The following is a 23,848-nucleotide window of genomic DNA, read 5'->3' on the forward strand; positions in this document are numbered from 1 at the left end:
AGGAATTTTCAAAGAAGGCTGGGAGCAACTGCAAGGATGAAGTAACTGTTTACTGAGATGGGAAGATGAGGAGAAGAACGGGTTTGGGGGTTGGGCCATGGACAGTCAGGAGCTTGGTATTGACAGATGTAGGACATCTGCTAGACATAAAAATGGAAATGTCACAAAGGCAGTTGGATGTATGATTCTGTGGATTTAGGCATAAATTAATGTATCGATAGTATTTAAAGCTTACGTTAGATGAGTGTAGAAAGAGAATAAGTCAAACTCATGACGTTTATGTAAAGGAAGCTGGTTCTGGAGTCTAGCTTTATAAAACCCCAGTGAGTGTTTTGAGGGTTTTGTTTGTTTGTTTTTAATTTTACGTATTATTTCTTCTAGACTGAATGTGAAAGCTTTCATTAGCAATGTGAAGACAGCTCTGGCCGCCACAAACCCAGTGAGTACACAGCAGCGTGTGTTGGACGGGACGGCCCGCTTCGCGGCTCTGTCTTGACCTGAGCGGTTCTCTTTGTTCTGCCAGGCTGTGAGGACGTCTGCCATCACTCTGCTCGGTGTGATGTATCTGTACGTTGGTCCTTCTTTGCGAATGTTCTTTGAGGATGAGAAGCCTGCCCTCCTATCCCAGATAGATGCAGAATTTGAGAAGGTAAAGGTTTCACAGATGATTCAATCCATAGTTGACTTGAGAATGCTGATATGGTTAATTTTAAACTTTTAAACGTTTGGAATGAAGAATATGTATGTATTTGCATTTATATATATAAAGTATCACTGGGAAGAGTTCATAAGAAACGGATGACCTTGTGAGGAAGAGAGCAAGATAGCTGTAGTTACAGGGTGGGACATTTTCCCCTTGGAATCCTTTGTAGCTTTGACATATTAAACATTTTGAAAAAAATTACATATTCAAAAAGCACACTAAATGTAACAATTAAAAAAAAATAAACTTGTCCTTCCTTGAATAAACTTTCTAGTTGAAATTGCTAAATTTTGACTGCTCTGTATTGTGTTGGACATACAAGTCAAAACACAGCTTTATGATTGAGAAGTCAGATTCTGATAGATGTGTATTAAAATACCTTTTGTCACATAGTCTCGAAATTGAAGTTTGAGTCTAATTAAAATATTGTGAATATTGTGTTATGAGGGAATATGAAAGTTTGACACAAGCACCATTCTCTCACCAGTTTGCTATCACGTTCTTCGCTGAGTTCATTAGCCTCACTGACTTGTCTGTGTGTAGATGCAGGGACAGAACCCACCGGCTCCAACCAGAGGGATTTCTAAACACAGCACTGGTGGGACAGACGAAGGGGAAGATGGAGAGGAACCAGATGACGGGGGCAGTGATGCTGTGGATCTTTTGCCAAGGACAGAAATCAGGTTTACTGCTAATGACTTCTTTGATGATGTCTTAATGGTGCCTTCCACTTCTCAGTCAAGGGGACTCCTGTGACATCCTTTTAGGCATCAGGAATTAAGGATTCTGTCTTCTGTGTTTTTTTAGTGATAAAATCACTTCAGAATTGGTGTCTAAGATTGGTGACAAGAATTGGAAGATCAGGAAAGAAGGCCTTGATGAAGTAGCAGCCATTATCAATGAAGCAAAATTCATCCAGCCAAACATAGGGGAACTTCCAACAGCCTTGAAGGGTCGACTCAATGATTCAAATAAAATCTTGGTACGTAGAGCATGCCTGTCCTCGAATTAGAGACCCAAATGTAGAGAGCAAACATATGGACAGCAAAGAGGAAGGAAGGGGTGGGATGAATTGGGAGATTGAGATTGATATATAGACGTGTATTATGTATGTATGTATGTGTGAAATATATAACTATTTATCTATTTTAATAAATAGAACCAATTTATTAAAACAGAACCTCCTGCGTGGTACAGGGAACTCTACTCACTGCTCTGTGGTGACCTAAATGGGAAGGAAATCCAAAAAAGAGATGATACATGTAAACATGCAGCTGGCTCACTTTGCTGTGCAGCAGAACTCACACAACATTACAAAGCAGCTGTACTCCAGTTTAAAAAGACCATAGCCTGTTCTTTTCCTCTCCCCTCTCCCCCTCTGTGATACGGGGCTCCTTTCCAATAACCTCAACCAGTAAGAAAAAGAAAAAGGATAATGATCACTCTATTTCTTTGAACTAGAAATAGCTTCCTTTCATTCTGAGTGTGCCTCAAGACTTGTTGGAAGATGGCAAGTTTATTAATCAAATTTTCATGAACCTGACTTGCTGTTTACAAGACCTCTGATATTATTATTTGTACATAGAACTGCTTGAAATACAAACAAGCTAAATTTTTAATTTTTAGATTTGGATTTTTATGTCACATTTTTCTTCAACTAAGCTTTACCTTACTTTAAAATTACAAAGCATTGTAATCTAATCTAAAATTATAATACTCCATTTTTATGATGATTAATGGAGAGGCCATCACCTGAAAATTATTCAGAGCTGATTAGTATCATAACCAGCTGTTTGTTTTAAGTAGGCCAGAAACTTCTTACTGCATTGACCATATAGCAGCAAGCTTTTGAAACTCTGAACACACCATGCTGTGATTTGAACATAAGGTGTCGGCTCTTCCCACTCAGGTGCAGCAGACGTTGACTATTCTCCAACAGCTGGCAGTAGCCATGGGCCCAAACATCAAGCAGCACGTGAAGAACTTAGGCATCCCTGTCATCACAGTGCTTGGAGACAGCAAGGTATCCCTGATTCTCCACCACAGCTCCATTCTGGAACAGCCAGCCACTACTTAGACTAAGAATAATCCTTTTCTTACGTGTAAGAGTGCACGTAAACAGTCTTAAACTTTTTGTAGAGAAGAGACTATTGGAAGGAAAATAATAAAACATTTTTACCTCCCAGGCAGTATTAAGGTGACCACATACCTCACTTACTAGCTTTGTGACTCTTAGATAAGTTACTTATCTTCTTTGCGGTTCAGTGCTTTATCTGTGGAATTTAATTCTTTCAGGATTAAATAAGAGTCTGTACATAAAGCACCTGTATCTGCCTCATATAGTACATACTGAAAAATTGTTGCTATTATGATTATGATATCATTGTTTAAAGTATTGGTATAAAGAGTGAATAAACAAAATTTTTTAGATAATGTATTTAATTTTCTACCTTTTCCCCTGAACTACTAGAATACAGTCTTCTAGTACTTCAGTAAGATATTTGCAGTTGCACAGTCCTAGAATTTATCTCATTGAAAATTATAAGCTCTTATATGTATCCATAGATTGAATATTTGAATATGTCTACTTATGTGTAATTCACTTAATTTGAGGAATTGGACTATTTTAATATTTTTCGTGTCATTAAATCCTTCTTATTCTGTGAGTACAAGTTAATATTAAAACAAAATATTTAAATTGTTAATAATTTCAAGCTAATCATTATGAGTTCTCTAACCCATAGAATTGCATCCTTTAGCAGATAACCAGGGACATGAGAGTCCCCAGAGGTTCAGGAAACAAAACCTAGGGGTTTATTCCCCCAACATGATATTTTATGCCCAGTTCAATGTTTTGCCTAATTAACTAAGTACAGGATCATTACAATTTAGAGTTTTAGTTTCTACTTTACTTTGGAGTATACCCATAGATCTAGTTGTTTCAGAGAAGATGAAGAATGTTCCAAGTATGTTTATTATAGATCTGTAGAGAAACCTCTGTTGTTCATGTTTACAAAGTAATACACTTTTCACTCCTTATCTCCAAACCATAGTGATAGTTTACTGATTTTCTCCTCCATTCAGAACAATGTTCGATCCGCTGCCCTAGCAACTGTGAATGCTTGGGCAGAACAGACTGGCATGAAGGAATGGTTGGAAGGGGAGGATCTTTCTGAAGAGCTCAAAAAAGAAAATCCTTTCTTGAGGCAAGAGGTTAGTACTCCAAATATGGTGTGCTTTGCTGCTGCTGCTGAGCCTACCTAATAAATATATATGTTATGGATAGAATGAGTTTCATTATAAAATAGCTGATAAAATGAAACCAAATTCCTGGAGCTTTTTTATTCATATGCTTTCTTTTTTCCTTTCCATGTGCCTTTTTAGCAATAATTTTCTAAAATTTGTTAAATTTTCTCTTTTCTTCAACTCTTAAATGGTAAAATAAGAAGTTTTAATCATGACATAAAAATGCAGTTCAACATTCAAAAATCTATCAATGTAATCCATCATACCAGCAGACTAAAAAAAAGTCATATAGTCCTATCAATTGACACAAAACAAGGATTTGAGAAAATCCAATACCTATTCATGATAAAAACTCTGAGTAAGTTAGTAATAATACAAGAGAATTACAACTTAAATTAAAAAGCATCTGTAAATGATATTGTTAGTGGTTGAAGACGGAACACTTTCCCCCTAAGATCAGGAACAAAGCAAGGATGTCCATGTTCACTGTTATTACTCAGCATAGAACTAGAAGTTCTAGTCACTGCAATAAGACCTGAAAAAGAAGTAAAAGGCATATAGCTGGAAAAAGAATAAATAAAACTATCCCTAATTGCAGATAACATGACTGTCTACATAGAAAATCCCAAGATACCTACAATAACCAAAATCAATAAATGAGTTCAGTAAGATTGCAGGATACAAAATAAACATAATCATATTTGACAAAAGTCAAATACATTGAACACATGCAAACTGAAGTTAAAAACACTACAATGTACAGTCACTCCAAAGAAAACGAAACCCTTAAAACGAATACAAAATACATAAACTGAAAATCACAAAATGCTGATGAAGTGTTCAAGGAAGACCCAAAGAGATGTTTGTGGATTAGAAGATTTAACATAATAGAAATGTCAGTTCTGTTCATTTAATGTAATTCCTATCAAAATTGAAGAAAGTTTTTTTTTCATAGACAAAGTCAAGGTTATTTGAGAACTTATAGTCTAGCTAAAACAATCTTGACAAAGGAAAAAAATGGAAAGAACCATTTTACCATGTACTAGAGATTACTAAATTGCTAACATAATCAAGACACTGTGGGGAATTCCCTGGCCGTCCAGTGGTTAGGACTGCATTCTCTCACTGCCACAGGCACAGATTCAATCCTTGGTTTGCTAATTAAGATCCTGCAAGCCAAGCAGTGTGATCAGAAAGAGAAAAGACCGTGATTGCAGGGGTAAGGAGGAGGAGAATAGACACAGATAGGTGGAACTGAAGAGGAAACCCAAAAACAGACCCACACAAATGTGACCAACTAAGTTTGAAGTTACCAAAGTAATGCAGTGGAGGAAGTGTGACCTTTTCAACACATGATGCCAGAGCAGTTGACATCCAGAGACCAAAAACATTAAACTTTGGACTAAATCTCACATCTTACACCAAAATTAACTCAAAATGGATTATGGACTTAAACATAGGCCATAAAACTATGGAACTTTTAAAGATAACATAGGGGTAAACCTTCAGGATATAGAAGTTCTTCATGCAAAATATTCATAAGACTTGACACCAAAACCACAATTTATCAAAGTTAAGAACTCTTACTCTGCAAAAAACCATGTGAAGAACATGAGAAGACAGGCTAGAGTGGGAGAAAATATTTGCACTGTGGGTCTGATAAAGAATTATCATCAAGAATGTATATATTAAAAAACTCAAAACTCAACAGTTAAAAAAATCTAATTAGAAATTTGGTAAAAGACATAAACAGACATTTCCCTGAAGAGGATTACAGATGGCAAATAAGCCCATGAAAGATGTTCAGGGTTACTGGTCATCAAGGAAATGCAAATTAAAACTACAGTGAGATAGACAACTACCAGAATTACTAAAATTAAAAATTGTGACGACAAGAATGTGGAGAAACTTGAACACTCTCCTGGTGGAAATGTAGAATGATATAGCCACTCCAGAAAGTAGTTTGGCAGTTTCTTATAAAACTAAACATGTAGTTAACTATCAGTTCAGTTCAGTTCAGTTCAGTCCAGTCACTCAGTCATGTCCAACTCTTTGCGACCCCATGAATCGGAGCACGCCAGGCCTCCCTGTCCATCACCAACTCCCAGAGTTCACTCAAACTCACGTCCATTGAGTCGGTGATGCCATCCAGCCATCTCATCCTCGGTCGTCCCCTTCTCCTCCTGCCCCCAATCCCTCCCAGCATCAGAGTCTTTTCCAGTGAGTCAACTCTTCGCATGAGGTGGCCAAAGTATTGGAGTTTCAGCTTTAGCATCAGTCCTTCCAGTGAACACCCAGGACTGATCTCCTTTAGAATGGACTGGTTGGATCTTGCAGTCAAAGGGACTCTCAAGAGTCTTCTCCAACACCACAGTTCAAAAGCATCAATTCTTCGGCGCTCAACCTTCTTCACAGTCCAACTCTCACATCCATACATGACCACTGGAAAAACCATAGCCTTAACTAGACAGACCTTTGTTGGCAAAGTAATGTCTCTGCTTTTGAATATGCTATCTAGGTTGGTCATAACTTTCCTTCCAAGGAGTAAGCATCTTTTAATTTCATGGCTGCAGTCACCATCTGCAGTGATTTTGGAGCCCCCCAAAAATAAAGTCTGCCACTGTTTCCACTGTTTCCCCATCTATTTGCCATGAAGTGATGGGACCAGATGCCATGATCTTAGTTTTCTGAATGTTGAGCTTCAAGCCAACTTTTTCACTCTCCTCTTTCACTTTCATCAAGAGGCTTCTTAGTTCCTCTTCACTTTCTGCCCTAAGGGTGGTGTCATCTGCATATCTGAGGTTATTGATATTTCTCCCAGCAATCTTGATTCCAGCTTGTGCTTCTTCCAGCCCAGTGTTTCTCATGATGTACTATGCATATAAGTTCAATAAGCAGGGTGACAATATACAGCCTTGACGTACTCCTTTTCCTGTTTGGAACCAGTCTGTTGTTCCATATATGACCCAACAAATCTTGAGCAGTTATTCCAGAAAAAAGAAAATTTATGTTTATGCAGAAGCCTATAACAAATGTTCATAGCAACTAATTCAAAATAGCCAAAATCTGGAAACAGATATCTTTCAACAAGCGAATGTTTAAACGAACTATTATATATCCATATATGTAATACTGTTTAGCAGTAAAAGAAAGAAATCACTGATACATGCACCAAGTCAGTTAAATCTCCAAGGAATTGTGCTGAGTGAGAAAGCCAGTACCAAACAGTTCCATATTATATATGATTCCATTTAGATAACTTTGGAATCTCGTGATTTAGAAATAGATGACAGATTAATAGTTACCAGAGATTAGAGAGGAGGAGGAGGAGGGACATGAGTGTGGTTATAAAAGAGGCAACATGTGGGATTCTTGGGATGGAACTATTCAAAATTTTGACAGTGGTGGTGGATACATTAACACAGGATAAAATTGTAGAGAACTAAATATACACACATACACAAATGAGAAAAAGTCCAACTGGAACAATCTAATCAGTGGATTGTATAGGAAATGGAATAAAGAGTGCATGGGCTCTCTCTGTATTATTTCTTATAAGTGCATGTGAAACTGCAATCATCTGGATAAATATTTCAATTAAAAATAGATACAAATATGCATTATTTTAGAGGTATAGGGAAACACTCTCTTAAGTGAGGCAGAAAACAGAAGTCCTGGTACAACTTGTCATCTTCTGATCAAATAAATATTTTGGATCTTCTCTAGCTGAATAGTTCTTAGAATTAAAAGAAATGTGTAAGTTTTTCTTCTTTAAAATGCATTCAGTTCAGTTCAGTTGCTCAGTTGTGTTCGACTCTTTATTTAGAACAATTAAAACTTTATAGCTTAATGTTCAAATATGGTCCAAAAAACTTTGTCCTTACTTTAACTGATTGTCAGCATTGCAAATTTATTATTTCATTGAACAAGAAAATAACTGATTTCATATTGGAAAATTGCAGTGTGAGAACTAATTCAGTGTTTGGTACTGATGAAATAATTAAGCTTAAGATCAGAAATAATAACAGTTTTCTACACGAATTATGTAACTGGTCTTTATTTCTTTTGACAGCTTCTGGGCTGGCTGGCTGAGAAACTACCGACTCTTCGTTCCACCCCCACAGACCTTATCCTTTGTGTTCCCCACCTCTATTCCTGCCTAGAGGATCGCAATGGAGACGTGCGAAAGAAGGCCCAGGACGCCTTGCCGTTCTTCATGATGCACTTAGGATATGAGAAAATGGCCAAAGCTACTGGGAAACTAAAAGTACTTCACTTATTATTGCTGCTGTTAAAAGCCATTAGAAAAATATTGAACATGAATTTATAGAGGCAAAAGATCATATTACTTCCTATGAGTTTCAACTTGAAATCCCAATGAGAGCACGGATCAAATATTTAGTAGTGTAGAACTTCTAAAGAATCTGCTGGCTTTGCAGGGATGAAAATTGTGACCTTCTAGAATGGCAGCTAACTTAGTGTGACTTCATAATGTGTTACTTCTCTTGCACTGTGTGCTGCCTCCCTTCATTGGTATTTCAAAACCAGGAGCTCAAAGATTCGTTTGACAGCAGATCTGTTAGTAAGCATAGTATGGGTATATCATTTCTGTGGCCTCTCACCTCTTTTATATTGTCTCCCTAGCCAACTTCTAAAGATCAGGTGTTGGCCATGTTAGAGAAAGCCAAAGCTAACATGCCAGCCAAGCCCACTGCATCTGCTAAAGCAACATCCAAACCAGTGGGAGGGTCAGCTCCAGCCAAATTCCAGCCTGCCTCAGGTAACTTTATTTTGAATGGGTTATAGGGGAATTAAAATAGCCGCGGGAACTCTTAAAGAAATCCAACCTTCGTTTTTAAATCACGGTTTCTCATGGCTTAGATCCCAAGCCTTCCCTCCAACTCCTCAAGTTGCCTTTTTTTCTGCCAGTAACTGTGCTGAGGGTTTGAAGATAATTAACTTGATTTCCAACTCCAAAAAGCAGTTTTGGAGTAGCACAGTGAAATACTCCAGAAAGCAAGTGCTCAGTTTTTAAGGTTTCCATAACTATTTTCTGCTATTGGATATTATAGTTAGAAGGGGAATTGGGGCCATCTGGCTGAATCCCCTTTATTAACAGACAAGAAATACCAAAGGTTAAGTGACTTGCACAGGGTCAAACAGCCAGTCAGTGTCTGAACCAGCAGAGGACTCTGCTTCTTCATTCTTCCCTTGCACTTGGCTGTTTGCTGATGAATTCTAATATTTATTGAATTCTCTGGCAGTCCCGTGGTTAGGACTCCATACTTCCACTGAAGCAAGGGGTACTGGTTCAATCCCCACTGGTCACAACAACAACAAAAAAGCAGCATTCAAATATTTATTCAACTTTGTCAAGGAAAAATTCTTGACTTCTTCATCCTAATGTTAAAATTCCATAACATATAAACAAAACACTAACCTGTACCCACTGCTCTTCTAGACTTAGTGCTTAAACAAAGCAGTAATCTGTTTATTGCGGTGCTAAAAAGTTAGAAAGTTTATATGTGTAAAATTGCTAGTATCAAAGTGTATAGTCAGTTATAACATCTACTGGAATCTTGCTATTGGTATATATAATTTCCTGTAGTTTCAAAGGTGATAGACCCTTCTTTTAAAGAAGTATCCGTCTAGCAAAAAGGTAGACGGATTTAATTGCTATTAATTGCTTAAAATTAACTAATTTTTAATTGCTATTTAGAAAATAGTTTGAAAACTACAGTTTAAGTGTTGATAAAGCAGATGTAGATTTTCTGAACTAATTTCATGAGGTTGTCCTTAAAGAGGAAATTGTGGAGAAAAAAGATTAGGGGAAAAAAAAATCTAAAAACACTTTAGAAAGGGATACATTTAAAACTGTAGGCTTTCTCGCCATCATTATATTTTGAACCTGCTCAGAATATAGTGATATTAGTTAAAAGTTTGTATTTACAGTATGTGTTTTTATTTTCTCAAAGCACCTGCTGAAGATTCTGTTTCTGGCACTGTAGACTCCAAGCCTGATCCGAAAAAGGCCAAGGCTCTAGGAGTTTCCTCTAAAACAAAGGTATGTTAACTCTGCAGCTTAAGTGTAGAGTTGCTTTTAAATATTTCTTTACACTAAGTCATTCTTTTAAGAAAAACACTGCATATGAAGGGATATTATCTATGAAGTGCTTGTTGTACATTTATCTGTGGCTCAGTTTTAATGATGTCATGAAACAGAGGCATCCTGTTCTCAAGAGCTACTGCCAGGTTTCTGTCATCCGGGTCTTTGGGGGAGATTTTCAGTAGTAAGCAACTTCCTTCACATTTGCCTGTTAAGTCATCATACAACAAAGTGTTCTGATTAGACTCAAAGGACCTTCTGTCCCCACACCAGTGAGATTTGATAGATCACCAGTCCTTTCAGCATGCATGCAGAACTGAACAGTTTAAAGAAATGTTTTCAAATGCTCAGCCTTAAATATCCTCGGGTGTCTTTTCATTTAATTGAGTTTTTTTAATCACAGCAAATTGTCATCAATTTCTGTATCAAGATTCAGAGCTTGTCACTGTATTCAGAATATTGACTATTTTATATTTACAAAAGGGAAATCACAGAACTGTGCAATCAATAGTAAATCTAGAGAAAACTATTTTATTAACTACATGTAACTGATGAAAATGTGTCAGTGGAGGACATGTTTTATTATCCAGTACATTTATTGTTATATCCCCATTATAGAAGGGCCATCCTGTGGCCGTTCTTCTATTAATTACTCATTTTCCTTCCCTGTGCTTGGGTCCTTGAATTCAGTGAGTTAATTTAAATGGGTAAAGATCTTCCAAACTGTCCAATGAAACTGTTCTTTTCCTGTCCTCCTCCCTCTCCTCATCTCATGTTTAACAAGTGCTGATTTTAGTTTTTTGATCACAAGTGCTTTAAAGTAGTTTTTGACTCTGTTCTTAAAACCACTTATTTTTCAGACTTTTGCAGTTTACAAAGCAATTTGACATAACTCATCTCTTATCTGTTTTGACTAAATGGCTTCAGTCTTTGAAATAGAAAGAAATGCTGGCCTCACTGGAAATAGCAGACTTTTGCTGCATTTATTATAATAATAATTCCAGTAATGAAATTCAGATTTTACCTTAAATATGTATACTGTATGTTCACAGTTTCTTTCCATTTGATACAAAGATTCTAAATCTTGGATTATTTTTAAGAGCCACTTTAGTATCTTAAGTATTTAAAATGTTTCAGCAGTTTTCTCTAAAAGCAGGTTCTCAAAGTGTCTTCAGTTAGAATGATGTGATAGAGATTTTATATGCAGAGAAACAGAAGAGCTTTCTCAACTAAGTGATATTAAATGTGTGACTGCCATTCAGTTCAGTTCAGTTCAGTCACTCAGTCGTATCCAACTCTTTGTGACCCCATGAACTGCAGCACGCCAGGCCTCCCTGTCCATCGCCAACTCCCGGAGTCCACCCAAACCAATGTCCATTGAGTCGGTGATGCCATCCAACCATCTCATCTTCTGTCATCCCCTTCTCCTCCTGCCCTCAATCTTTCCCAGCATCAGGGTCTTTTCAAATGAGTCAGCTTTTCGCATCAGGAGGCCAAAGTATTGGAGTTTCAGCTTCAGGATCAGTCCTTCCAGTGAACACCCAGGACTGATCTCCTTAAGGATGGACTGGTTTGATCTCTTTGCAGTCCAAGGGACTCTCAAGAGTCTTCTCCAACACCACAGTTCAAAAGCATCAATTCTTCAGTGCTCAGCTTTCTTTATAGTCCAACTCTCACATCCACACATGACTGCTGGAAAAACCATAGCTTTTTATGTCACTTACCTCTGTTTTTTTTAAAGAATTGTCCAGTAAACAAAAACAACCTGTGACCCAGACCATTGGTATAGCTTTTCCAACCATATCGCGTGCCAGCCCAAGCACTGACCAACAGTTACTTAAGCCTGCTGTCAGAAACATTTCTAGAAAACCTGTACACAAACATATCAAATGCAAGATTCTGTTCATTAGTTTCTTTCATTTGGAATATGATACAGAAACATGTCTGGTTTACATGGCACCGTTTTAATAGGCAACAACAGTGAATCCTAAGGAGTAGTAATCTGTCTAATCGGTACTCCCTGCACCTTGGTTGTAGACTGCACAAGGAAAGAAAGTTCCGAGCAAAACCAGCTTAAAGGAGGATGAAGACAAATCCGGTCCTATTTTTATTGTTGTTCCAAATGGAAAGGAGCAAAGGATGAAAGATGAGAAAGGACTAAAAGTAAGGAAAGAATTAAAATCTTCAGGAAGTTTTTGCTTGTTTTTGCTTTGTTTTATAATCAAGAATTAAAGTTTCTGTCTGAAATTCATATCATTGTGAAATATCTAATAACTGAATCTTTTGCTTGTGAATTATATCTTGTTTCTCTAAGACTACATTATGGAAGTATTAAATCCTACAGCATTAATTCCTACCAAAGAAACTATGGAATGGAGCTGTTGCCTTTTTATCTCCCAGTAGAAAGAAGTTTTGGGGGGTTTGGTGGGTTTGTAGGGTTTTTATTTTGTTTAAAATCAAAGACTGGAAAGTAGTCATTGATTTTTATCAATTAACGCATATGTAATATGCCACTCCTTTAATCTTTCTTGTACCTGATACCTTAAAAGATAGGTTTGGTAACTATATATGGCTAGTTCAGTCATTTATCTTTTGATGTTTTGGTTCTATTAGTCAAAATTTTTTCAAAATACACAATTTTTTAAAAATTCTAACTGCTCAAAAAGTACAGAAAGTATGAGAAGCATATCATCTACTCTAGTCTTCCTGAACAGAGGAAAATACCAGTTTTTTAATTTATTACTCTAAAAATAGTAATATTCTGTTCCTCTGCAATCATATATGTATAAATATATAGCTCTCCTTATACACAAGTGGTGGGAGCATGCCATACTCTTTGTTCTAAATCTTACTTTTTTCTTTTAATGGTATTTGAAATACTGTCTTGACGATTGTTCCATATCTGTACACATATGTGTTTTCAGTTTATTGGTACATCGTATGTGTGTACCTGTCTTTATCCTCAACCCACTATGTTAAACGTTTAAGTTGCTTCTAGTATTTGCTGTTATAAACTATACTGCCATAGGCATCTTTGAATGTCAATTTGTACATGTATGTAAATATATTTATAATAAATGCTTAGACTAGTATGTACATTTAAAATTTTTATACATATTTCAGATTTTCCCTTTATTAAAATTATGCCAACAGTATTCACCATCTTATACAATAACAGAGCGTTGATTTTTCTAGTAAAAATTGCTGAAAATTCTATTCCTAAAAGATTTTCAGAACTAAGCTTCCAGAGTATGGCAGATTGAAAGTGCACTTTGCATTCATATTTAATTACAAATTAATCTTGGTGAATTTTAAAATATCCTATTAAATTGATTCCTGCAGCTGCTTTAAATAGAATGTCTGTGCATTCAGTTGAACCCCTTACAGCCCCTTTCACTGTTTGTTTTTTGTTTGTTTGTTTGTTTTTCAGGTATTAAAATGGAATTTTACTACTCCACGGGATGAATACATTGAGCAGCTAAAAACTCAGATGTCTAGCTGTGTGGCTAAATGGTTACAAGATGAGATGTTTCACTCAGACTTTCAGCATCATAACAAGGCCCTTGCTGTCATGGTTGATGTAAGTTTGCAACAAAATAAATAGGCATGAATCTTGGACGTGTGAAAATACTGAGCTCTGTGAAATAATCAGAAGTTTGCATGACTTCGAAGGAACTAGAATATACCATGTTCTCTGTTCTTAGAGCTTTCTTATTATCTGATTGAATAAATGACTACATGTCTATAATTTGGGGTCTTAAATGGAGGCTTAAAAATCTATCATCTTTTTTTTGGACTGTAGTAAAATATATGAGTTACTTGCCTAATAGAAATTAAATTTTTATACAGTCTAATTTGTGGGGGTTTTGTATTGTTTTGTTTCAAGCACTTGGAGAGCGAAAAAGAGGGTGTCATTGGTTGCCTGGATCTTATCTTGAAGTGGGTTACGCTGCGGTTTTTTGACACCAATACAAGCGTCCTCATGAAAACCCTAGAATATTTAAAATTGCTCTTCACCCTGCTAAGTGATGAGGAATATCATCTTACTGAGAACGAAGCATCTTCCTTCATCCCCTATCTCATCCTCAAGGTAATGCATTGTTCTCACTCTGGAAGATTGCCCAAGTTCCCAGCTACTTCAGTTCCTGTATTTTTATTCTCTCTTCTGTCTTCCTTCTGTTGGATGATGATGACCTTCCACCACTCATTTTCTTCTTTCAGGATGTAGTAACACACAAGGGGGTGCCTTTGCTACTCAGACAGTGGCTCACTTTATTATTACTTTCCTTGTTGACCAGGTCGGAGAACCAAAGGATGTCATTCGTAAAGATGTCCGTGCCATCCTGAACCGGATGTGCCTTGTCTACCCAGCCAGCAAGATGTTCCCTTTCATCATGGAAGGAACCAAATCCAAAAACTCCAAGCAGAGAGCAGGTAGAGCAACTATTGATAGATGCCTATGTCTGCAACAGTGACCTCTCAAAGAAGTAGTTTATAGGTGAACCAGGGAATTGCTTGGTTCCAGCCTTCTGGTTTGGACTGTGAGAGTGATGAGTTGCACACTGGTGGAGCCACAGCGTCAGGTGATGCAGGCACCACCCAGTACCTCCCTGATGACAAAGTCAAGTGCACAGGGGCCATCTGACTCACAGGCGTCCCTTGTAGGAGTGCTTGCTACAGCACCACCGTTTCATTGTATATTTTGTAGAAGGCAATAAACAAGAAGAAATTCAAGGGAGAGCCAGAATAAGACTTTAGCCCTTCATGTATGCCAAGGAAAATGTATCCAGTAAAGATAGGTTTTTGTGCCAAATGTGTGTTGAGTGTCCTTAATCTAGCCTTTCTTCCCCATCAGAGTGCCTGGAAGAACTGGGGTGTCTGGTCGAGTCCTATGGCATGAATGTTTGCCAACCAACCCCGGGAAAAGCCTTAAAGGAGATAGCAATTCACATAGGAGACCGTGACAATGCTGTGCGCAACGCTGCGCTCAACACCATCGTCACGGTGTACAATGTGCATGGGGATCAAGTGTTCAAGCTGATTGGAACCGTGAGTCACTTTTCTCTGAGCATTTTCAGCATGTTGTGAATTGAAAGATCATGGAGGGGAGAAATTTCGTCCCATCTGAGCTCTTAAGTTTTTACCACTTTTTATTAAAACTCAACCTCTCGATACGTCTTGAAATCCATATAAACCCTTGACGGTGCGTCTGATTACTTTAGGACACTTAAGGCTGTGTTTTACTGGAAGTTAGATTTTCTTTCTGAGCATTCCCCTCTTATCAATTTGCTTTAGATGAAAACTATTTTTGAATCAAGAAATTTAAGCTAGTCTAAGAATTTAAGTTGTGCCTGGCAATCTCCTTGATAATTTTTACTGCATTTATTTTTTAGTGAACAAGTACTCATGTATAATGTGGATTCTGGTATCTGTCAGATCAAAAGGGTCTTGCGCTGTAGCCATGAGCCAGACTCTCCAAACAGAAGGTTCTGTTTTTGACTCCATAGTTCCTCTGAGCCAATCACTACCGTGACTGGACCTGTTCTTCACTCCAGTTACCTCTTAGTAGCACGTATATTTACCCTATGCTTGTATATTTTTATTTACATTTACCTCATTTAATCCTTACTGTGAGGCCAGTGAAGGAGATAAAACAGATAGGAATTTTACAGATGACCAAAAGTGAAGCTTCTTGCCCATAGTCACACCACTAGTTTAGTGGTGATACCACAAAAATGAGGAGGTTTTGTTTAAATTCTTGACCTTTTTATTTGTAGTTATTCACGGGGCCTTTCCTTTTGTATCCTTTCCTTGTTTCATATCTTCTCTTACTAAAGCAAGTCAGGTTTTAGCAACAGTTGATTTTAAAGGATAGGTAGTGTTTGAAAGTGAACATACCCTAACCTAGGAGATTCTGTTTGCTTCAGCATGGAAATGGAAATTAATTCTTGGGTCTTCCAATTATATGAAGATTATATGAGGTTTTTGGGCTTCCCTCGTAGCTCACTCAGTAAAGAATCTGCCTGCAATGCAGGAAACCTGGGAAGATCCCCTGGAGAAGGAAATGGCAACGCACTCTAGTATTCTTGCCTGGAGAATCCCATGGACAGAGGAGCCTGGCAGGCTACAGTCCACTGGGTCATAAGAGTTGGACACGACTTAGTGACTAAACCACCATATGAGGTTTTTAATTCTCTGAAATTCTAGTAGAGAGGTGAGCTAATAAATGTGGGTTCTATTAACAGCTTTCTGAAAAAGATATGAGCATGCTTGAGGAGAGGATTAAGCGGTCAGCAAAAAGGCCTTCTGCTGCACCAGTGAAACAGGTGGAAGAGAAGCCGCAGCGCTCACAGAGCACAAGCTCCAGCACCAACGTGCTGCGCAAGGGGCCAGCGGAGGACATGCCCTCCAGACTCAAGTATGTCGGCTGAGAGGCTCGTCAGAGGGCATCTCTGTGGACTTTGCCTGTGTGCTCAGAGCTTATCCTGTAACATAATCTTGAGTTCTTGTAGCCATTATCATGCATGACACAGTGTCTGGGTATATGTCTTGTAACCAAATGTTTAATCCTTCAGTCTTCATTGTCTTTGTCTCAAAACCACTTCTAAATAGTCTTGTGCCTTCTTTCACTGCTTTTCCGTGGACAGAATTATGTATCGCACTTATAGGATGTAAGTACTGCCTGCTGATTTCTCATTAGCAGGGCTCTTATATCTTTCTAACTTCTGACTTGGATTCATCCCCTCTGGAGGGCTACTGGTGTAGACTTTATAACCAGGGTGGAGGGTGTCCAAGTAGCCATGAGTCACGCCTTCCCTGAAAGTCCACTGGCTAGCAGAAGTGTCAGCTCAATGTCGTGTGGCCAGAGCATTGGTTCACCTTCTTCCTTGTGTTATGTTTGGTCATGCACAGGTTCCTGTTTTTCTCATAAAGCTGAGTAAAGTGCATGCAACCCAGCATTGGCTTAGGGACTCAAAAAACTGCCTTCTATGTAAGACAGCTCTATTTTGGGTCATATCATGAGTATAATTTTAACCAATTTGAATTTGGAAATGGTGAATATCTACTGCTTAGATGTAATGCTGGTCCCAACTCGTCAAGAGTGAATATTCCTAAAAAGAGTTGATTGTCCCTGAAGTATAAAATTTATTGAACACTGCATGGGATGCTGCTTGTAATTAGAAAAACATAAACACTGGTTAAATTGGTGGAAAAGATCCAGGCAGTCTAGATATTTCTTAGGTTTTTGCCCAGAAGTCGTGACCTTTGAGTCAATATAAATACTCTTTATTATTTAATGCTGGTTGGCTTTAGTGAACTAGAGGGAATACTTATAACTTGGCAGTACTATAAGTACAAGTTAATCTACTCTCTTAGGATATTCATGAACCAGCATTGTTGCCCATTGAAGACACTTGCTTAGAGGCAAGGATTTAAATCATTCAGGGGGGCTGAAACCAGAAGTTGAACATCTGTCTTGCAGCTTTGGGGCTGTTGGCAGTGCTACTCTTTTGCCCTTAGGTGCAGAAGTCTCTTTTAGTTCAGCAGCCTCCTTTTGCTTCCCTTAGCCAAGCCCGAAGCATGAGTGGGCATCCTGAGGCAGCCCAGATGGTTCGCCGAGAATTCCAGCTGGACCTAGATGAGATTGAGAATGACAATGGTACAGTGCGGTGTGAAATGCCAGAACTTGTTCAGCACAAACTGGATGACATTTTTGAACCAGTCCTTATTCCTGAGCCCAAGTAAGTTAACCCATTTAAGTATAAGCAGTTCATGATCATCGGAGTGTACATATTAAAAAGAGTTCTCTGTGCAATTAGAACATTTTAGAATAGATTCAGTTTAGTTCAGTCGCTCAATTGTGTCCAACTCTTTGCGACCCCATGGACCACAGCACACCAGGCCTCCCTGTCCATCACCAACTCCCAGAGTTTACTCAAACTCATACCCATTGAGTCGGTGATGCCATCCAGCCATCTCATCCTCTGTCGTCCCCTTCTCCTCCTGCCCTCAATCTTTCCCAGCATCAGGGTCTTTTCCAATGAGTCAATTCTTCACATCAAGTGGCCAAAGTATTGGAGTTTGAGCTTCAGCATCAGTCCTTCCAATGAATATTCAGGACTCATTTCCTTTAGAATAGATTACTATCTGGCTAGTAGAGGTTCCTTATTGAAACGTGGATCTAGTGGGGAATTGCATAATTCCAACCCAATAGAATACCTTGTAATAATTGAATGTTTTCCTTTGCTCCGCTGTTTAGGATCCGGGCTGTTTCTCCACACTTTGATGATATGCACAGTAATACAGCATCCACAATCAATTTTATTATCTCCCAAGTAGCCAGTGGTGACATCAACACAAGCATCCAAGCTCTGACACAGGTAACGGTGGTATTGCCTGTGATGGCAGTTCCGTGGGTGACTGTAGAGGCAGCGATAGTGGTGGCTGCACACCGAGTGCAGTGTTCGGGGAGGCAGGGTTTTCAGCGCCACGCTGCTGACAGAAGTGCACGGGGACCACTCTCAGACATTGCCCGCTGCCTAGAGCACGCGCATAGAGCCTGCTCTGTAGGGTAGCGCTCTAATAGAGCCTTGATTTTCACAACTGCATTCTTTCACCTGAGGCTGGAACATAGCAATGGGTAGGAACCAGCTGTCATGGAGCTTTCTTGGATTTTAGTGGACAGAGACAAACACAAAATATCGATAGTAACTACTGTGCAAATAAAACTCAAATGGGGTGATGGGAGAGAGGAACTAAGTAACTTGGATGGGTAGTTGGGCTTCACGCAGAGGACAGTTGCTAGAGTACAAAAGCTCTAGAGGAGGAGTGACCTTGGTGTGGTCACGGAAACAGTACAGGCCAATGTGCCTGGAACATAGGTGGCAAGAGGGAGAATGGTACAGAATGAAATTTGAAGGGTGGACAGAGACCAGATCATATAGAGCTGTAAAAGCCCTGGGGTGAGTTGTTTGGATTTTCAGTGTGATCGGAAGTCATTAGAGACTTTTGAACCAAGAGAAACTACATGTTTTTTAAAAATCGTTCTCTTCTTCCTCTGCTTCCCTTTCCTAATGATCCAGTCATAAAGCCAGGAGGAGGGTAACACGAGGAAGGCACCTACCTGGTAGCACGGGGTGGGAGTGGAGAGCCACAGCGGCCCAGTGTGAGGGTCTCCAAGCCCAGATGTTGTGAGGAGGCTGTCATTTGGGAGGGATGACGCAGAGCCAAAGCCGGAAGAAGACGACGTCCATAGGGGGAGCTGACATGGCATGGTATTAGGACGCCCCAGGCAGGGTGAAGAGGATATTCATGTGTGGTGGAGGGGAGCAGGGCAGCGTGTGAATGGCTCTGAATGGGGACTCAGAGCCCAAACAGTGGAGGTTGGCCTGGGGAAGGGCTTGTGGCAGAGAGGGGAGATTGGTTACATATAAAGGGATTGGTCAAATAAATATAATAAGGAAAATGGGGGCCAGAGAGGGCAATAAAATATGGAAGCCCAAGGAAAGAGAATGAACTCTGGACTGGAATTGGATGCGCCAGCATGAGCTCATAGTTTCGATATACAGATACAGGAATAAATGTCAGTGTACATGTATGTGCCTGTGTATATATGTGGCATATAATAAATGTATGTTACAGATAATATGCATATATAGGTATATAATACCTATCCAGAATACTTAAGAACTCCTATTAACTCATTGACAAAAAAACAAAACCCAGTTCAAAAATTGGCAAAGGACATGAACAGACATTTCTCTAAAGACAATATACAAATGGCAAATAAGCAAGTAAAAAGATGCTCACCATCATTAGTCATTAGGGAACTATAGATCAAAACCACAAGGAGTTACCACTTCACAGCCATTATAATTTTTTTTTTAATGGAAAATAGCAAGTGTTTGTCACAATATGGAGAAACTGGAACCTGAGTGTATTGCTGGTGGAAACATAAAGTACTGTAACCATTGTGGAAAATAGTTTAGTGGTTTCTCAAAAAGTTAAATATAGAATTACAATAAGATCCTCAGATCCCCTCCTAGAAAGCAGAGATTCAAACAAATACTTACGCTCCAAAGTTCACAGCATCGACAATAGCCAGAAGGTGGAAATAGTTCAAGTGTCCATCAACAGATGAATGAATAAACAAAATTGTTGTTCCACACACACAGTGGAATATTAGAATGAAAAACTAAATTCTGACACATGCTTCAGCATGGATGAACCTTGAAAGCATTATGCTAATAAAATCAATCAGGCACAAAGGGACAAGTATTGTGTGATTCCACTTACATGAGGTACCTAGAAAAGCCAAATAAACTAGAATAGAGTTTACTAGGGGTTGGGCAGGTGGATGGATGGAGAGTTACTATTTTAATGGGTACAGATTCTGTCTGGAATAATGACAAAGTTCTGGAAAAGGTGATGATGGTTATACAACATTGTGAATAAATGTCATTGGATTCTGTACTTAAAAATGGTTAAAATGGTAAGCTCTATGTTATATATATTTTACCATAATAAAAAAATAAAACCCCGAACAATAAAACCCTAAGTACCTAGGAATGATCAAGCAGCATTCATATAAGACCTTTACAGAGAAAATTTTAAATTTTGTTGAATGACATTATTTTGTTACATTCCCAAATAAATATACGGTGTTCTCAAGATTCAGTATTATAAAGATGCCAGCTTCTCCTCAAGTTATATCTATAAATTCAGTGCCATTTCCAATCAAAATCTTAACAGGTTTTTTTTTTTTTTTCTGAAGTTGAGAAGCTGATTCTAAAATTTATATGGGAAATCAAAGGGCCTAAAAATAGTAAAGACCATGTTTTAAAATAAAAACACAGTAGAAAGGACTTACACCACTGGTATTAGCAACGATGACAGAGCCACTGTAATCAGGTCAGCATAGCACTGGCCCAAGGAAAGACAGACAGACCATCAGGGTGGAACAGAGAGCCCAGAAACAGACTCACATCTAATGGAAACTTAAAGCACAGGAGTCATTACCATCTCTTCACAAATGCAAAAAGTAGAAGATATACTGACCAAATTCTCTGCTGATAACCCAACAACATTTTTAATAAATAATATTAATATCACAAAAGATACTGGCTATTTGAAAAGTATGAAACACCCTAAATCAACATTTTGATTCCACTTGTTTGACTTAGTATGAATAGAATGCTAGATTTCTTATTTATAGTCACTCGAAATTGTTCCATATATTTTGGCATCTAATACATTGATAAAAAACTAGAAAGTTTATTATGTTAGTGACTTAAAAAACTGAGGCTTGAAACTTCTAATCCAATTCTGAGAATATAAAGAAATACGATGTTGTTAAAAAAAAAAAAAGAAATTAACGTGATACAGTGTGATGAAAGTACACATTCTGTTCAGATTCCACAGAAATTTATGCTCGTGCCCATTATTTGTCTTCATACCTCATTCAAGATTCTGCATTGTATTTAGTTGCATTGAGCAGCTTCAGCTGCATGTAACAGATTCTGGTAAAGTCTCTTATCATTTTTATTCTTTTACAAATATTTTCTTTTTTTTTTTTTTGAGGTGCTAAATACTCTTTATTTGATGCTATACATAAACCACACTAAAATGCCTTTCATTAAGTAAAAGGCTAAGTTTTAGATAGAAAATTTTAATTAAATTGGCATAGTTTATAAAACCAAACAGATAAAGTGGACTTTGTCAGTGTATTTTCAATCCTTGCCTTAACAGGCTAATGAACACAACTTGAAACACGTGTGAATCCTTCCGTTCTATGAGATAGTGAAGGGACCTTTTCAGTATTTAAATATATTAATATAACCAGTTGTAGAAATCTAAATATAAAACCAATCTCTTACAGGTTTTGAGAAGGAATGCACCATCTCCCTAAAAAGTTTCATATTCCTTATTCAAGTTCAATCATCTCTTTAGAATGGGAAAAGTGATAGTACTTGTTGAACTGGAATTACTATCAAAATTTAAAAAGCTGACCATATTTGTTTAGCCACAGACCAATCTTATTTAAATCAGGACTGTCCAACAGAATTATTCCATCAGCCATTCATGATCTGAATTCTAGTGTATGAGATCAATTTAAATATGGTACACATAAAAAGTCATGAGACACTTCTGTTTCATAATAAATAAGGCAGTGGCCAACTATTACTCATTGGTAGCTTTTTTGAGATAAGCTATCAAGTCCTCCCTCTCTCCCTTCTTCTTAATGCCAGCAAAGATCATCTTGGTTCCAGGGATGTACTTCTTGGGATTCTCCAAGTACTCCATCAGCGTCTCCTCTCCCCAGGTGATGCCTTTGTTTTTGTTGGCATCTGTGTAAGAGAATCCAGCAGCCTGACCTGTCTTTCGTCCAAACAGACCATGGAGGTTTGGCCCAGTCTTGTGCTTCCCTCCCTTTTCCACACTATGGCACTGGGCACACTTCTGAACAAAAATCTTCTTGCCCTTCTCAACATCACCCATTTTTAAATCGTTCTTTTTCTGTGCGCGACTAAGAAGTTCCCGCTCACAAGCCGAACATCCCGCTTTCTAAGCCCAAGGACACTACAAATATTTTCTAATTTTCCTTGTTATGGCTTGTTAGGTATACCCATCATTTAAAAGTGGACATTTAATTTCCAAATACATGGGGTTTTTAAAGTGTCTTTAATATTAATTTCTCATTTTTATATTAATTTCTAATATACTCATTTTTAAACACTTTCTGCAGTCACGCCTCTGTTTTTTCAGTCTTCTAACTTTATTGAGGCTTTCAATGGCTAAGTCAAAGATCTTCCTTGGTAAATGTCACACTGCACTTGAAAATATGTGGGCTATTAATATCTTTTGATATTGATTTCTAACATAATTCCACAGTGATAAGAGAACAGACTATGATTTCAACACCTTTAGACCTTGAAACTTTCACCTTCTTTTATGTCCCTGGATATGGTCCAGTGTCTCCTAGTTTATTGTCCATGGGAACTTTAAATTGAATGTCTGTCCTACTGTGGTGTGAAAATTGTATGAATCTTAATTATAATGAATTGGTTCATACTGTTTTTCAGGTCTACTATATCCTTCTGCTTTTTCTGTGTATTTGTTTTAGTAACTTTTGCGGGTTTGATATTGAAACTCCAACTAAAAATCTTAATTTATCTACTTAAAAAAATAATTGTAATATTTGGGGCACTATATGTAACTTTGTTCTATATTTTCCAAGTCTTCTATAAATGTGCTATCATACTTTCATAGTATAAAAAATAAAAAAGAGGGAAAAAAATCAAAACTCTTAACAGTGAAGGAAACAATTTCCCTCTACAACTATACTGAAGCTACCGAACTCAGAAAAATATATTGCCTGAAGCGCATTTATTATTGAAGAAAAGCTAAAATAAAGTAACTTAGTACTTACACTTAGAAATTAGAAAAATTAAAAAATTAAATATTTGAGAGTAGGTAATATAGCTAAAATTCATGAAATTCTAAAAGCCAGTTCTTGTTTAAAACAAAGCTTTGAAATTAAAATTCCCTTACTAGTCTGATTGGAGAGCAAAAATTATAAGAACCGGGGTGAAAAAGGAAGTAACCGTAGATGTGGAAGAGATTCTTCCAAAAGATGAGATGACACACACGCAACCCTGATGCGGACTAAGCGTGCGTGCAGCTCTGTGGAGACTCGTTCCAGCTGATCCCCCTCCCAGATTTTTTGAAATAACCAAGGAATTTGGGGAAACCATTGAAAAATAAGGAAGGAAACCCAGAACCTAAAATGAAAA

At 37.9% G+C, this 23,848-nt stretch overlaps 1 protein-coding gene and 1 pseudogene across 7 annotated transcripts in view; one reads left to right on the forward strand and one right to left on the reverse strand.

The window, feature by feature from the left end:
* CKAP5 (cytoskeleton associated protein 5) overlaps window positions 1–23,848 on the forward strand; it is a 96,119-nt gene that overhangs the window by 63,251 nt on the left and 9,020 nt on the right. For all 6 annotated transcript variants that reach the window (XM_018059131.1, XM_018059133.1, XM_018059134.1 and 3 more), the window contains exons 19-35: window positions 382–439; window positions 524–649; window positions 1,247–1,386; window positions 1,511–1,685; window positions 2,613–2,726; window positions 3,788–3,916; window positions 8,022–8,216; window positions 8,594–8,729; window positions 9,925–10,013; window positions 12,093–12,218; window positions 13,486–13,635; window positions 13,942–14,145; window positions 14,354–14,489; window positions 14,911–15,104; window positions 16,301–16,473; window positions 17,624–17,797; window positions 18,316–18,436. In XM_018059131.1, the coding sequence (XP_017914620.1) occupies window positions 382–439; window positions 524–649; window positions 1,247–1,386; window positions 1,511–1,685; window positions 2,613–2,726; window positions 3,788–3,916; window positions 8,022–8,216; window positions 8,594–8,729; window positions 9,925–10,013; window positions 12,093–12,218; window positions 13,486–13,635; window positions 13,942–14,145; window positions 14,354–14,489; window positions 14,911–15,104; window positions 16,301–16,473; window positions 17,624–17,797; window positions 18,316–18,436 (2,440 nt within the window). The remainder of the gene's footprint in view (window positions 1–381; window positions 440–523; window positions 650–1,246; window positions 1,387–1,510; window positions 1,686–2,612; window positions 2,727–3,787; window positions 3,917–8,021; window positions 8,217–8,593; window positions 8,730–9,924; window positions 10,014–12,092; window positions 12,219–13,485; window positions 13,636–13,941; window positions 14,146–14,353; window positions 14,490–14,910; window positions 15,105–16,300; window positions 16,474–17,623; window positions 17,798–18,315; window positions 18,437–23,848) is intronic.
* On the reverse strand, window positions 21,765–22,619 carry LOC102170073 (annotated as a pseudogene). The gene has a single exon (XR_001296591.2). The product of XR_001296591.2 is annotated as a cytochrome c pseudogene (transcript).

The sequence above is a fragment of the Capra hircus genome, chromosome 15, assembly GCF_001704415.2.
Source record: "Capra hircus breed San Clemente chromosome 15, ASM170441v1, whole genome shotgun sequence".
NCBI lineage: Eukaryota > Metazoa > Chordata > Mammalia > Artiodactyla > Bovidae > Capra > Capra hircus.